This window comes from Xenia sp. Carnegie-2017, unplaced genomic scaffold (assembly GCF_021976095.1).
Source record: "Xenia sp. Carnegie-2017 unplaced genomic scaffold, XeniaSp_v1 HiC_scaffold_24, whole genome shotgun sequence".
In the NCBI taxonomy this organism is placed as follows: Eukaryota; Metazoa; Cnidaria; class Anthozoa; order Malacalcyonacea; family Xeniidae; genus Xenia; species Xenia sp. Carnegie-2017.
In genome coordinates this window covers 64,737-81,058 of record NW_025813487.1, presented here as the reverse complement: position 1 = coordinate 81,058, position 16,322 = coordinate 64,737, and the positions used below count along the sequence as shown (strand labels likewise).

Below are 16,322 nucleotides of genomic sequence, written 5' to 3'. Positions count from 1 at the left end.
TTTACTTGCAGCACTTGGCCTCTTATATCGACAACAAAAAATTGAAAGATTTAATCACAAAATCCTAGTTTAAACATGATTTTTTTATTTATCTTCAAATTGTAAAAATAGACCACCGTGATCCTTCATAATAACCTCATACTCATGCAAACTAAACTTAAAACTTGTCAACTCTAATTACGAATTTAAAACCTGGATCATGTTTCTCCATTCTCCTCGTTTGTATTTGCCTTTTTTCAATATTTGTAGAATGTAGTCAGTTTTCATAGTCCAACATAAATGTTCATACATGTTATACAATGTTCTTTTAATAACTTTTTATCATTCCATTTATGGTGTAACCTCAATATTTAAACAATACAGTACAGACGTCATGGACATCCTTTCTAAACATATTTCTCACTCTAAATTTAACACTTTTAGTCGCGAATAGTAAAACCCTTTACATTACGAAGATTTTAACAAGACCTGTTAATTTCTTCCATAAATTTCTTACTTCACCTGTTCGCCAGTAAATACACAGTACTTACATTTCCTCTTTATAAAGTTAAAGTGACTTGACTGACGTTAAAGTAAACACATACGAATTTAAATATTTTAAAACTTCTGAAATTGACGTCATGATAAAATTTTTTATTTTTATCAACTCGTGGTGCATATGACCTTTCAAACATACAAGAATTAATCCTCTAACGTCTTTGAACAAAATTTTTACGCCCGTTTCAAACATCGAACTTTATATTTGTGAACTAAAATAAGGCCCTGTTTACTGTATAAAGTTGCTATCGCTGCAGGTTAAATTTTCTATGTATTAAAAGTCAGTGATATCGTTAAATGCAAAGAACACAATTAAATTGACTAAAATTTATCAATTTAATAAGCATTTACTCCAAACTGTTACCTCTTGAAACCAAATGAAGATATCTTGATGAGCAAAACTGGTATATAGTGTAAACGCAGCCAAAACCTTAAATTTTGTCAAATGAAGCGTCAATGTAACATGATCATGCAATTAAGAAATAAAAGATGTTTCATGTTTTTGCACAGGCTTATGCAAACCAAGGAGAACTTTGGGAGAACTCAAAAGCAGATTAGTGCAAGGCGGGACCGAAGGTTGAGGGTTGCAGCTGCTCGAGAGGTTGCCCTATTTTTATTACTCTGTCCTTAGTTATCTCTCCCCTTATGTAAAGTAAGAAAAACTTACAAACTTAAGAATTTAAAATTTTAAATTAGAGAAGAACTTGTAAACATATTTATCATTCATTCATAACAATATTTTACTGTATATACCCTACTTATGTTTAAATAAACTATCACTGCATCACATTACTACCATATATGTTGTATCATGTACATAATTTTGTCACTAATACTGAAGATGACATCACAAGATGTTGAAACATGTTTATTTTGAAAAACTCCAATGTTTACATTAGTTGTTTACTAATCATCAAAAGACAACAAAATGTACGCTATGTAATGTTAGTAAATACAATAAAATAATATAACTACAAAGGTTGAGTTAGTGGATTCATTCAGGTACATTGAGTTTAAAAAATTTAATTCCGCATCCACCATTTGTTACTAAAGCTAAAGTTCCTGTGCTGTAATGCACAGTTATAATAAATACAAAATCTAATTTTTCGTCAAATTCAGTGCATATTTCACCACTCTTTAAATCTACAGCCACCAATGTGCCAAAAGATTCGCCAATGAAATATGATTGATGCACGATTGTGTTAGACCGAAAAAATCTATCGAAACTATAGAAAATCGTACTCACGTCATTGTTTTTATGCACATTAATTACATAAATGCCAGTTTCCTCGTAGAAAATGCCGTAGTCAAAAGAGAATGCAATGACCGCTTGGTTACTATTACTTAAAAAGCAACTGACTTTAAGACAATATTCAAAGATATGTTGAGGATTTTCCATAAAAGACGTTATGGGATCTATTTCTGCAGTATGCCAAGGTTTCAAGTAAAGTTCATTGTTGTTATTTCCCCATTTCCATAATGTGTATTCTGTTTTGTTTACAGTTAAAATAACAGAATTATCAGGTGATACAGCTGCTCTTTTAACTTTTGAACTATCGACAGGAAGTCTTTTGTTGTATTGTATCTCACCCTTGGTAATTCTAACAACTTGAACAAACTTTTCTTTGTCAATACAAACTAAGACATCACCAAATGTTAAGATTTTCTTAGGTTTAAATAAAATGTTAACTTGTTTTGCTTGAGTAGAATCTACATAATTTTCTGACGAAGTTGATATCTTCATAAGATGATCAGAACCATCCCATATCCACAGTAAACCATCTGACCACCAACATCCTAATGCATTCTTCAGTTGCATTGGTACAGTTCGAATAACAGTGCAATGTTCAATGCTCCAAATATGAATGTTGACGAGGTCACCAACAGTGAAAGCAGCCAAAACAGATCCATCCGGTGAAAAACAACAACATTTAATTTTAAATTTCTCAAAGATAAATGAAGGTCTCCAAAGATGATCAGTTTTGAAAATTTTAAGCTTGGAAAAATACGGCACAAAGTAAAATTCCTTAAAAGAGATGGGATGGACTTTTTTAAGAGTCCTCCAAAAACATGGACACTCAACATTTGGTAAATAAAACATGATTTCTCCTTGATCGTTGTATTTTAGCGACTGAGTGATTTCAGAAAGCTTTCCATTCTGGCTTGTATGATAAAAAATACAATCACGATAATGGTGTGTTGTCATTAAACGTGAAGATAATGTATAATACTTTTCACTTATATTGATTGACTTTGGGAATTGAAAAACATACAAAGTCTTATCAATGAAAGCAACAATGAACTCTGAATATTTATCGGTGTATTGTAGTTTTTGGTAATCAACAACGCAGCGTCGATCAATTCTTTGCAAAGTTAATGAATTCCATGCAGTGAACACATCTTTAGAAGAATAACCATCATATCTTGCTGTAATAAACAAACCAGAATCTACGAAAGAGCAATGATTAACGACATCATCTGACTGTAAACATGATAACAAACGTCCATTGTTAACATCCCACAACTTTACTTCAGTAGATCCATCACTAGTTACCAGTCTATTTCCGGTAGGTGAAAAGGAGCAACAACTAATGTTTCCACGTGCAAAACGAAATTTCTTTGCTAATGAATTGTAATATTTGTCATACAGGAACATAAAGTGCTCTACATCATTTACATTGTTTAACATATCCAACCTTGAAACATCGAGTGCAGTGCCGAGAGTGCATCGTTGTTTAAATTCAGGAAGTTCAAAAATAGATATTTGACCATTTTCATATCCTACAGCAAGAAGTTCTTCATTGGACGACACACAAAGAGATGTAACGTTAGCACGCAAGGAGACAGTCAAATGATGATGGTTTGTTAAATATGTTGAGTCTAAATTCTCAAACCAAACAAGCTTTCCTTGTTTCAATAAATCTCTTGCCAATAATCGTTTTTCGTTACTGCCATGAATTGCGTTTGCAATAAATTGTAAATAAATGAAGCTTTTATCAAACATATATGACTTATATCTCATTGTCAGTAACAAATGAAGTTGTAGTTCCTCAAGTACATCTATTCTCAAGAAAGTTCGTAGTTCCTTAATGATTTCAAACAATTCAGACCTAATGGTATCCACGTCAATGTCTTCCACACACATTAACCTTGCACAAACCACTTTGACATCTACTGCCCAACTAAAGTCAGCATTTTCGCCACATTTTGACATATGATAGATTCCATTCTTCAAAGCATATTTAATCATAGCAGTGTTCATCTGATCTTCAAAAATGTTCATCGACTTGATGTGTTTAAACACTTTCTCACAAGCATGCCATAAGAACTTATGACCAATTTTTGGATTAACTGTAAACTCATGCTGTTTGTAACCATCTGATTTTAACCAATCAATTAGAGATTTGTGATACACGGTTAAACAATCATTGTAAACTGGCAAAATTTGAGATAGCAGTTCAATGATTTTACTGCGGACTTCAAACTTGATGTCACCAGAAAAACCTAAATAGCTAAACAGTAAATTTAATGGTAAAAACTCCCGACAGGCAGCCAACAATTCAAAAAATTGCATAAAAGTAGTTTCTGAGACAACAGGATTTCTGGGACTTTCTTTCGTTAACAATTCTTTTACTCTTTTGAATTGCTTTGTGTAAGCACCGCTTAACCCACTAGGGACCAATTGTCGAATGTTTTTGTAAGTAAGCTCAATATTTTCTTCTTTCAAGCTCAGTTGTGCGTAATACGCATAAAGAAATGATCCCTCACATTTTTCAACTAATGGAAATAGAAGGAAGGGATCTTCCGGCACCCGATCATTCAACTGATGTCTCAAATACTTGTGCAGGTCTTTTTTGTTGTTTACATCACAAGGATGAGTTGTAATTTCCACAGGATTCATGCTTTTCAACTCCTTTTGAACAGGAAGTTCTGGACGACTGGTGATGAAGATTTTAATCCATTTAGGCAGTCTGACAAATTCTTCTGCAATCAATTCCAACAATTCACTTTTGCCATCAACTTGGCTTTCATCTAAGGCATCAATAACCAAAAGCATTGGTTCATGATCTTCCAATGAATGCAATGGATTATTTAATAACACACGGAATATATCGGTGATCGATTCTTTGGAATGGTTTCTCTGTAATTCTTCATTCAGTTTACATTTGAAATCTAATATTGTATCACACATGCTACTAGCCAATGATTCTATCAACATTCGAGGATTACTCTCATCTGATCGATTATATCTGCAGAAATGAGAAGCAGCAAGTTTCTTCTTTTCAGAATATCGTCGACACAACTCAGCAGAAAACACACTTTTACCAACGCCTGGACCGGCAATCAAAATCATGACATTAGAAGCATCTTCATTTTTATCGTTAAACCAAGTGTCGAGTTTTTCAAATAACCATTGTCTAGTGCCTTGAAGGTATTTCTTGTTAAGATCTTTTATAAGACCATTAAACGTACACTTACCAAGCTTCTTGAGGTCTGAGCATATTTTATCCGGTATCATTTCTCTCACTCTGGTTACATCAGCTTTTGTTGCCATATCTTGTTTAATTTCTTCTACTTTATTGTTCATAGCTTCAAACTTTTTTATTAATTCTTTTACATTTTCGTTGTTTTTCTTAGCAACATCGATTAACTGTCGCTCTTCTTCATACCATTCTTTTAACATTTTAATATAATTTGCCTCAGCGGTACTGAGGGGAGCTTTCTTTAATTCATCTATTTCAGTTTGTTGAATACCCAGACCAACCAATGCTTTTGAAATTTCCTGCCACAAGTTCTCAAACACACTATCATCTACACTAGTTTTAGTTATGTGACCATACACTTCGTTTCGATAAGACTTTATTCTTGCAATATTTGCTGAGACTGAAGAATCAATAGAGGAAGGAAGTTCATCCCATCCTGTAGTTGGCGCTTTTAGAACACATATATTTCGCAATAAGACAGTCAATAATGTGATGTCAAAGTTTTCAATGTCAGGGTCACCAATTGACGGGTAAAGAAGATCCCATTGCTCATTCTTGATGACTTTACATTTTATAGATGTTAGTGTCTTCTTTGTAGAGGGATCTTTAAGTTTATCAGCTAAGTTTGATGGTTTTAATAAAGATTGCAATTTTGTTTTTAAGGCTTGGGTTCCTTTATTTATCAAAAGTTTACTCAAACGAGATCCATTTTCCTCAATTTTTAATTTTTCATGTGGCGAAGCCATTTTTTATTCTATAAATGAGGAATGATATTGTAAAAAAAGGTATAATTTAAAATGTACAAAATGTTCACAAAAGTTAAAAGGATAACTTAAAAATAATACAACAAGTCATTTATAAAGACTTGTGTGCTTCATTTCTTTCTCTCGATAAAAATTGTGGTCACTGCCTAGTGACATGACCCGGTAATTGATCTTACATCAAGGCATTAAAATAGTAGACTTGATATAATGAGAAACGCCTGCTCGGCGCGAGAGGCAGCAATTACCTTGGGATAGTAACTCTTAGTTAATAAATAATATATCTTATTTGTCTAACAATCGTGTGGTGAAGAGATACGTCGTTTTTTAACAAGATATATCAAACTGGCTTGCTGTGTTGTATGAATATTTGCTTATTAACATTTTGAAAGGACTATATTGCTGATGATTCTGTTCCAATTAAAGTTTTTGCTGGGCTGCAGCTTAGCGGACACCCGAAGCGATTGTGACCGCGGGCTCGTGTTTTCTTGGGATTATTCGGTAGGGTTTGGGTCAGCGTCCAAGGTGTCCGCTAAACTGCAGTAGTCCCCCATAGGACAATAACTTAAGTCATTAAGTAATAACTTTACATTTTCCTCACCAAAACACAGAACACAGGCTGAGAGATAAACAACGCGACATATGAATAAAATACAAGTACGGAATGTACAGAGTATCAAGTTCTTTGTATTTCTTTCCCAAACGAAGTTTAAGGGGGGTATGGGGGGGAACTAACCCCCCAAAAATGTTAACGTTGCAGGGCAACGATTGAATTTGCAGGGCTAATTACAAAACTAAACACTAGGATACGTGTGAACAGTTATCCACATAATTTGAAAATATAATTCAGTTTTAATTTAAGCTGGATTTGCACTTCATGGGTAAGAACGGAAAACGGTAAACGGTAAACGTAAACGGCGTATCGTGATGCGTATCCGTTATCCGTGATGCGTATCAAGGAAACTTTACGTTTATAAATTTCCTCTTGTTTTGGCGGACATTTTAAGTTGCGGCGGTAGTGTAGAAAAGTGTGATCTTTGGTGGAATGGACCATCCTGGCTGACTCGACCACAAGATTGGCTCCCTCCTCTCGTGACGAGCGCTATTGAGTATAGCAACGCAGAGAAGAAGATCAAACGGGAGTTATCATTTCTGACTGTTGAAAACCGTCGTCTTGACCAAATTCTCGATAAATTCGAGCGACATAAAATAATCAGAATTTTTGGATGGATGGCACGGTTTACGCACAACTGTCTTAACCCAAAGAAGAAGAGAAATTGAGCATTGAATGCGGATGAGGTGTTGGCACAAGAGGAGTATTGAATGAAACGAGCGCAACAACAGTTCGTGAACACGGAAGAATTCTTTAAAGATAAAGACCAACTCAATCTCCAGTTAAGTAATAAGGGAATATAGATATATCGTGAGGAATGCCCAATATACCTCCCCGACCAAGCGAAGTTTACTTCGAAATTGATGCAGAGAGCTCATTTTAACACTTTGCACGGTAGCGTAGGATTAATTATGGCCCATGTACGCGAGAAATTTTCGTTCCAAGACTTTGCAAGTTAACAAAAAAATCATTGGATCTTGTTCGGGCTGTAAACGATTCAGACTGACACCAGCGCAGGTACCTTGTCCTGGTCCCCTTCCGGAGACAAGAACAGACCCATCCAATACATTTGAAATCATTGGCGTTGATTTCGCAGAACCCATAACGTACAGAAAAAATAAAAGAGAAGGGAAATCCTACATCGTTTTATATTCATGTTCTCTGACACTGGCAGTATTTCTTGATCTCGTGCCTAGCTTGGAAACCAGTGAATTCATCAAGAGCTTTAAACGTCTTGTGGCTAGAAGAGGAAAACCCTCCATCATATACTCGGATAACGCTACCACCTTCGTGGCAGCGTCAAAGTGGCTGAAGAGTGTACAAAAAGACAGACAGCTTAATCACTTTCTCAACAAAGAATTAGTGTCGTGGCGGTTCAATCTCAGTAGGGCTCCCTGGTGCGGAGGTCAGTTTGAACGGTTAATAGGATTGATGAAGAGCTGCTTCTATAGGGCTATTGGAAACGGTGAGTTAACTTGGGATGAGTTGTCTGTAGTTTTATTGGATGTGGAATTAGCGATAAACAGTAGACAGCTTTGTTATATGTAGGAAGACGACTCTTACACCTAACACAATGTTGTTGTTAAGTCCAGTTACCTTCCTGAATTAAAACCTTTTCACTAACCCAAGAGTCTGAAAAAGGTTTTAAAGTATTTGAAGAAGACTAAGGAAGAAATGTGGCGTCATTGGACCAGAGAGTATATGAGAGGCTTAAGAGAACATCATTGAATGAAACATAATGCACGAGGAACAACTATTTCCGTACGGGATATCGTATTGGTGAAGTCAAACCAAAAGAACCGAAATCATTGGTTGATGGGTAAGGTAGTTGACTTAATTAAAAGCAGAGATGGCGTGGTACGTGCGGCAAAACTGAGAGCAGGTCGAGATCACTTAGAGAGAGCCGTTCAACATTTATAACCTCTGGAGTTATCATGACATTCAACCCAGACAGCGGACGGGGAGCACACAAAGGAGAAGATAACAAAATTAAATCTAAAAGCCGAACATTTGGAACCTATAAGACAAGAAGCCATCGAGGCAGAACAACGTGTGCGAGAAATTTTACAGGATGAGAACGATGTACATTAACCATAACATTAAGTACTATAGCAAATTACTTGTAACATAAAAGTCATATGAGGGATCGTGTGGGAAACTTTATGTTACTTTTGTGAAAAGACGAAACACGTGGGTTTTGTTTTGGGGGGGGATAAAAGTTATGATGTTCGTATGTTGCTTATGAGCGTATTTCCTTTGTTATAAAAAATAAAGCAAAAATATCTTTGCGTGAATATCGAGTGTGAGTAAATTAAGAAACTTCGAAGAAACATTTCCCTGTTTCCGAAAACATTTATACATTGTACTGTTTACTTAAGTTTAATTATATTTAAAAAGAAAAGTCACATTATGACGTGGCATCTGTGAATGTCAAGCGCATCACTTACTCAGAATTATTTATTATCAAACCTTTTCTTCGTGTAAGAGCCGCAATTTTTATAGAGAATAATTTGAAACAAAAAATGAAACCTACTTTCCAGTCGTGGTATTAAATATAGCTTTGAAAGTCACTTATAGAATCATTCAAACGATTTTCATTTGGAATGGAAATAAACATTGATTTGTTTATAGTCATACTTCATACTACGCAATGCTTCGGTATCAAATTTGTTAAGTTAGAAATGTAAATACAAAATCTCGGTTAACTTACGTAAAATTACCTTTGTTTTAGAAATAAGACTTCATATACGACGGTCGTGTGGACAAAATTATGCTTGCTTTAGTTCTTTACATGTTACGTACTTAACAAAAGATGAGAAATTTAATATAAAAAACGCGACTACATACATATCAGTTAAAAATGGTGATCATAATTCATACAATATTGAAATATCAACTTTTTATCAATTTGAGTTTTGTTACATAAACACATTTAAAAACCGAACGAAGATGAAGAGTGAGTCAGGATCTCCTTCAACAAACAGTTTTAATCTGCAACAAAGTATACATCACTGACTAAAAACAATTGTTATAAAATAAAAGTACATAAACAAGAATATCGTGAAGAGTACATATTTAACATTGAGATTATTCAAATTCCAATTGAGTACTGTTAAACGTTATAAAGTTTCACATGTTTTAACTCAGGAATAGAGAATCGCCTATCTAAGACAGGATTTGAATGCCAATGATTAAGACACGATTTTCGAAACTGTGAATGGATTTTTCCCTTCATTAATCAAAAATTCCAAACATGTAAATTCTTGCATAAGTCAGTTCTTATTATAAAAAACCTTTGATATTAAATAAACTATTGCAAATTATGAATACATCACAAACATCAACTGCACGCAATTATAATTACTGACCAATAAAGACACTGTAGATACAACAGTAAAGGTTGCAATGAAAGTAAACCTTAAAACTGTTAAACAAACATGTAACATTTCACAAAAATAGATTCGGTTGCGTCTTTGTCAGTGTAAATACATTTTTCCTGTGTTCAACATTTGCTTATTTTACAAATGTTTTTACTTTTAAAATGAATGGTTTGCTCAATACAATTAACAACATTTTGTTAGACACACAGCGATTAGTCAAAAGTGCATGATTGGACATGCTATCCTTTCTACATAAATTTTCACAGATTCCCATTTTTTCTGTAGACAAGTATCTTATTTCACCTCTCCCATGCCTTTGAAAGTGTTTTGCTTTCCTTTGCCATGCAGCTATTGTCAATAGCTAAAAAGTTGGTATATCAATTTAGATATGATTTTAATGAAGCAAATGGTTTGAACCCGGGAGTATCGTTACATGTTTGTAAATGATGATCGTCCAGGTTAATAAAGTCCTGAGAAGGACTGTTTTTGTTGTTGTTGACTGACGTTTCCACAACCTTAGCGGTAGTCATCTTTTTGACTCTGAAGATGACTACCGCTAAGGTTGTCGAAACGTCATCTTTTTAGTCCTTCTCAGGACAACGTCAGACGATCATCATTTACAAACATGTTAGATATGATTTCTCATGCATGTTTAGTCATACTTTATCGAGATGCCGCTTTAGTTAATATGTTATGTCGGTAATGTAGTTCTAAAATATCGCTTAATTTTTGTAAAATTACCTTCCTTTAAGAAATAAGACGACCGTGTGAACAAAATTATGCTTGCTTTAGTTCTTTACATGTCACATACTCAACAAACGGATGAGAGATTTAATATAAACAACGCGACCACATACATATCAGTTGAAAAATGGTGATCATAATTCATACCTTATTGTAACATCAATCTTTTATCCATGTAAGTTTTGATATATAAACACATTTAAATAACGAACGAAGATGAAGAGTGAGTCAGGATCTCCTTCAACAAACAGTATTATAAAACATTAATGACATCTATGTAGAACATTCTAGTTATATAACTAAGTATACATCACTGACTAAAAACAATTGTTATAGAAATAAAAATACATAAATAAGAACCTCGTGCAGAGTACATAATAAAATTAAGATTGCTCAAATTCCAAAGGACTAATGCTAAATCTTATAAAGTTTCACAAGTTTTAACTCAGGAGTAGAGAATCACCTATTTAAGGCAAGATTTGAATGCCAATGATTAAGACACGATTCTCGAAACAATGAATGGATTTTTTCCCCTTGCTTAATCAAAAATTCCATATATGTATATTCTTGCATAAGTCAGATCTTGTTATAAAGAACCTTTATTATTGAATAAACCATTGTAACATACGAATACATTTCAAACATCAACTGCATGCATTTTTTAGCTATGAGAAAAAACACTGCCGATACAACAGTAAAGGATGCAATGAAAATAGTCATTAAGATAAAGCTAGTCTCAGATGTGCAGTGACGCTGAGAAGCACATTGTAGTTTAAAAATCTCAATCTCAAACTATCTACTATCAAGATTAATCTCTGTGTATTTAGTGTTATCATTTCTCTCTATATCATTGGGAATGAATTTGGTATAGACATAAAAAAACTCACTTCATGGTAGGGGAGAAAATTTTCGAATGATGTGTGCTAATATTATTGTGCTAAGCGTATTACCGTGAGTAATGTAAAAATTCGTCTCAATGCTCATGTTTAAAGCAATATTTTATGTAAAAAGGACTCCTTTGTGAAATGAAAGAATCATGGAATTTTCATTATGTACCCAAATCACACTTCCATACTGTATAAAATCATTTTTAATTCTCGCTGAGTCAGTTGATGCCGAAGATTAAAAAAATTTGTCTTAGAAGATCTGACTGAACAGAAAACTTGCGTACATATTTTTTTCAAATTGTATGCCATTATATTTATTAAACGCAGTGTTTTAGGAGATATACCCAAAGGCCGAGAAATAAAATAAATGTGAATATTAAACATAGCTATAATAAATAATGTTATGACAAATGACTTCGCTTGGCCCCAAATGTGGACACTGTTTTTTTCCACTGTGTTTTTTTTTCTGTTTTTTTCCACTTTTTTTTTTTTTGTTTTTAAGTCGGCTGACTACCCTATTTATTGACACCGCAAATATTTTGTGTTTGAACAAAAGAAACGAAAACTTTAGTAGAGAACAAAAAATGAAAGAGTGCAGACTGTTAACAAAAATTTTAATGAACAGACAAAAAATAAAAACTAATAGCAGCTCATACATAAATCATATGAAAAATTCATTCAGTACGTTCGACCTGATCATTCACCTACCAATAACAATGAAAAATGAAATGACCAAAGTGACGTCGTGACTTGCATACAAATTATTTTTGATGTCTACTAGATTTCATTCGATCAAATTTTCTATGTTGCTTTATTAAGATGTTCATTAATAGCTGGCTTTCACTCGTGTGTTTTGTCAGAAAATTTGACAATTGTGAAAATTTAGTTTTACGGAAATTTTTAACGGTTAAATTTATAAATTCGTTATGCTGATTAATAGTATGCATAACGAAAGTCGCAGGTGGAAATCTTTCAATAAGGATGCTTGTTTCTTCGTTCTTCTGTCCAACTTGATCGTTCATTCAATGTGTAGTTATTACGCCTACAGACATAGCTACTCTATAAAAAACACATTATAAATGTCAGCATAATGAACGAATAAGAACAGAAATTATATATTTAAAAAAAGAACAAAACTTTAATACCTGATTTTCAAGCATTGTCCTTGTCCGTCTTATCCGGGAGTTTTAGTAGGTCTCTTCCACTTTTCTTACAGCGTAGTTTTTACGTATATATCGTAGAAATTTTATTGTAACATTTTTATCTTAAAAATTCAATGAACCCTACTTGCAGCATTGCAATTTTGTTTATAAACGTTTAATAAAATTAGTAAAAAGTAGCGAGTGAAAGCCAGCTATTTTCACACAGGAAATGACATCTTTTATTGACTTTTCTTAACTAATGTGGGTGTTTTTCATGGTTATAGTTCAAATTATAAAAATAGACCATCGGGATCATTTTTGAATATCTCTTGCAGTTACTCATAGCGATAAGTTAATTTTAATACTCATCTACTCAACTTACAAACCACAAGACATAGATCTTGTTTTTCCACTCGCTTGTTTTCCATCTTTGTCGAATATAGCCCAATCATTTCAATATTAATGTTCACAAGTACAAATGCCGTTATGCAATGTCGAATCAATACGTTTATACCATTCTATACACAAAGTAATCGACGTAACCAATAAAGGGGCTACTGGTATTATGAATCGCCATTTCGATAGATTACTATAAACGATGCACTCTTATGGTAATTTCAAGCGAAGGAAAAGGGTTCACTTCAAAACTCCAGTTATATCATCACTCAAAGAATGCCTAGTGCAGATTTGATCTCCTATGAATGTCAGCTGACCACCTTTTGGTGGGCTCATATAACAATGGGGCCCATCATCATTATATGAACAAACAACTGACATCCACAAAGAATCCAAACTACAAATGAACATTTTTGGCCATGAATCACCATGACACACGAGTAATGACAAACTAGTAAGAGTAATTGAAGTGAATGACACAGGTGGTAAAGTGAATTTCACAACTCTATCCATGTAGGATCTACAATATAAGAAAATATGAAACATATGTACGACATTTCATGATAAAGAAATCTACATATGACGTTAGTTTGCGTTTTGAAATTCTTAATCAGATATATTGAGAATGAGCAAATTGTTATATGTTTTCTGTTTGACTATCCAAATGGTAGAACATTCAATGAAAACTATAGTAGACAGTAGTAGAAAAAAGAGCAAAAAACAATTACGGCTCTCGTTCATTGCAAGTCTAAATCTTAATCTATGAAAACTGCACTTCTATACACCCAACCACATAGTGCATTGGAGACAGATGGCAAATTTAGTGTATTTATATTCATCGCATATATTTAGTTATAATTATATTTAGTGATATTGAAGAAACAAACCAGAAATCAGTAGCATCAATAAAAACCATTGAGATTTTCACAAGAACAATAGAGATAAATCCAAAAACAAATTATCATTTATCGTCAGTTTAGTCACTTACATTTGTAGTTTCCAGCCGTAGGATCTATTTTCATACATGATTTTGAAACAAGGATTTTCCTCTTTTAAATTTCTTTTTGCTGCTGCTATCAACATTTAAGACAAAACACTGATAGAATATACCTGTACATCGTGGCTTTCAAATGTTTAACTATGTGCGGTATGCCCTTGTTCAGTAGCATTAAGATATTGGCGGTCTTGATTTTTTATCAACACGTTTAAATGCATCTGCAATCAAACGAGACGTGTTTCGGTAACTTGTCTTCGAGGAGAGTTGAAGGCAACAACTTTATTGTGCATGGCACAATCACAAATCTTTATACTTGTCGTCTATGTGTAAAGTCTTGTTCCATCTCATGTGAACAAAATCTGCTTTCCATGACGCCTCGTGGTTTATATGTGGCTTGAAGTGTATAGTATCTTTATAAATAGTGTTAAGCATGTCATTATATGGATTTGTTCCACATGATTGTTTAACCCTCTGGGAGCCGTGCCTTTTCAAAAGTTCTTACACATCTCGTTTGGTGATTGTTGCCTGTGAGCAACAACGGCCTCTATAGGGTTAAAATACATTGTTTGTACTTGAACAAATTACTGGATATCTATCAAATCAAATTTTTAAAAATAAAACGTATTGTTGCCAATTAAAAGAACTATGCTCTCTCTATATTAATATACGTGAAATGCTAATATCACAGAATAAGAATATAGAGAAGGGTCACTCGTGTCGGAGCCTTTCATGTTTCTATTCTCGCGCATGTCGCGCCGCGCATGGTGGCCGCCATTATTACAGCCAGATGATTAGGGTTTTTGACTTATTCCCAACCTTCAAAATGATCCAAAGTCATTTCTAAAGTCAAAATATTCTGGAAATCATTATTAAGAATTGATGTCCTGTAATTTTAATGGTTGTAAACCAGTAACAAACCTAATCAACTGGCTGGAATAATGGCTGACGTGAGGACACGTTGAACGCCTAAGTGACCCTTCCGTATAGTTATTATTCTGTGTTAATATTATGATTCTGGGCTTGAAGATGTTGTTGACGTCAATCAGAACGCCATTAAACCATTTTTAGAACCTTATCAAGATATGACTGTAAGATTCAATGAAGATTTGGTCAAAGTTAAAGTCTAGTTTTTAAATTCATTAAGATCTTACGAATCTTAACCTACTCTAGAACATCATGCATCGTTACTTTTGCACAACGACATTAAGACGCAAAAGAAATCGTAAGATTCTAACGATTTTCCTTATTTAAACTCGTCGAGTGGCGCTACTGTTGTATATTCCTTTACTGTGGATATGCTGACCAGAAGGAAACAAGAAAAAACTTATATAAACACTATTGAGTGCTTTACAACAAATAGAGTTTTGTATAGAGAACTGAAAATTATGTGAAAGAGCTAGGAGAGTTGTTTGCAACATGTTTAGGTCGGGTTGCGTTTGCCTAAGTATAAAGCTAATTTAAGATTGATAGAGAATTGAGATATTTTCAGTGTCTAAGGTAGAGAAGCAGGAGCGAGTGTATTTAGAATTTTTGTTCATTCAACTATTAACTTAATAAACATTGTATCCTCTTTAATGAACGGAAGATTGCTTAAACTCTCTATCGACGAAATTAGAACTGGCAATCCAAATGGATTCAAATCAGACTCTGGTCCCTGAAATAAGGAACTTCGAGGATCAGAATGAAAAGCACCAATCATGTGATCACCATTTCCTTGAGCCATTAACATCATTGTGATCTTCTTTTGAAATGACCATGTTTGTAGAGCATCGTAATCACCTAGAAATAATATCATACACAATATGAATTTTCTATAAAAATATGATATAAATCTTAATAAATCCCAAGGCATACCTTTCCCTTCTATCGTAATTTATTTTCGTACATGATCAAAAAAACTAAAAAGTATCGCATCTCACAAACAATTGTAAGCTTTAGTCTGCTTTTTCGGTGAATTGAAAATAAAAATCTTTGGCTTTATACTCTTCATACAATGTTCTACATTATTCAACAAATTATCCCAACTAGGCATCTAACTTCCAATCCTGTCTATTCCAAAAAGCACAGCGAGTCACGTGACGTATTCTGTACTCTTAGATATTATGCCTCTAGAGAAATCAAATTACATGATCTCAATTTTAACGCAATTTTTGCCATCATCTGCATGCTACCAAACAGTCTTGGACAGCCTATTTTATACCCACAAAAATCCACTTTCAATTTTCGAGGCAGCTTAAGTAGAAACTTTTAAAAATAGCTTTACCTTTCATGATAACAAAGAACAAAGATAAATGAGTTCCATTTCCCCGACTATCACCATTCATATAGATCTAAGCACACATCTTGTAACCATATTGAGAACTGTAAAATGGTGGACTGTA

At 33.8% G+C, this 16,322-nt stretch overlaps 2 protein-coding genes across 2 annotated transcripts; one reads left to right on the top strand and one right to left on the bottom strand.

The window, feature by feature from the left end:
- Nucleotides 1-7,313: 7,313 nt before the first annotated feature.
- LOC124451111 lies at nucleotides 7,314-7,943 on the top strand. Its single transcript, XM_047001737.1, has one exon. It carries the CDS (start codon nucleotides 7,314-7,316, stop codon nucleotides 7,941-7,943), a length of 630 nt encoding a protein of 209 aa, XP_046857693.1.
- A 7,264-nt stretch (nucleotides 7,944-15,207) lies between these two features.
- On the bottom strand, nucleotides 15,208-16,266 carry LOC124450853 (TNF receptor-associated factor 3-like). Its single transcript, XM_047001512.1, has 2 exons — nucleotides 16,205-16,266; nucleotides 15,208-15,720 (listed from the first exon to the last, which is right to left on the bottom strand). The coding sequence occupies exons 1-2, from the start codon at nucleotides 16,263-16,265 to the stop codon at nucleotides 15,476-15,478; spliced, it is 306 nt and encodes a 101-aa protein (XP_046857468.1). The 5' UTR covers nucleotide 16,266; the 3' UTR covers nucleotides 15,208-15,475.
- Between the last annotated feature and the right edge of the window lie 56 nt (nucleotides 16,267-16,322).

What these genes read in the sequence shown, in the direction of transcription:
- LOC124451111 (XM_047001737.1), top strand. Translation starts at nt 7,314, where the DNA reads ATGTACGCGAGAAATTTTCGTTCCAAGACTTTGCAAGTTAACAAAAAA.
- LOC124450853 (XM_047001512.1), bottom strand. Translation starts at nt 16,265, where the DNA reads ATGAATGGTGATAGTCGGGGAAATGGAACTCATTTATCTTTGTTCTTT. An exon ending in GTTCTTTGTTATCATGAAAG is followed by an intron (nt 15,721 to 16,204) that starts GTAAAGCTATTT and finishes TATTATTTCTAG; the next exon opens with GTGATTACGATGCTCTACAA.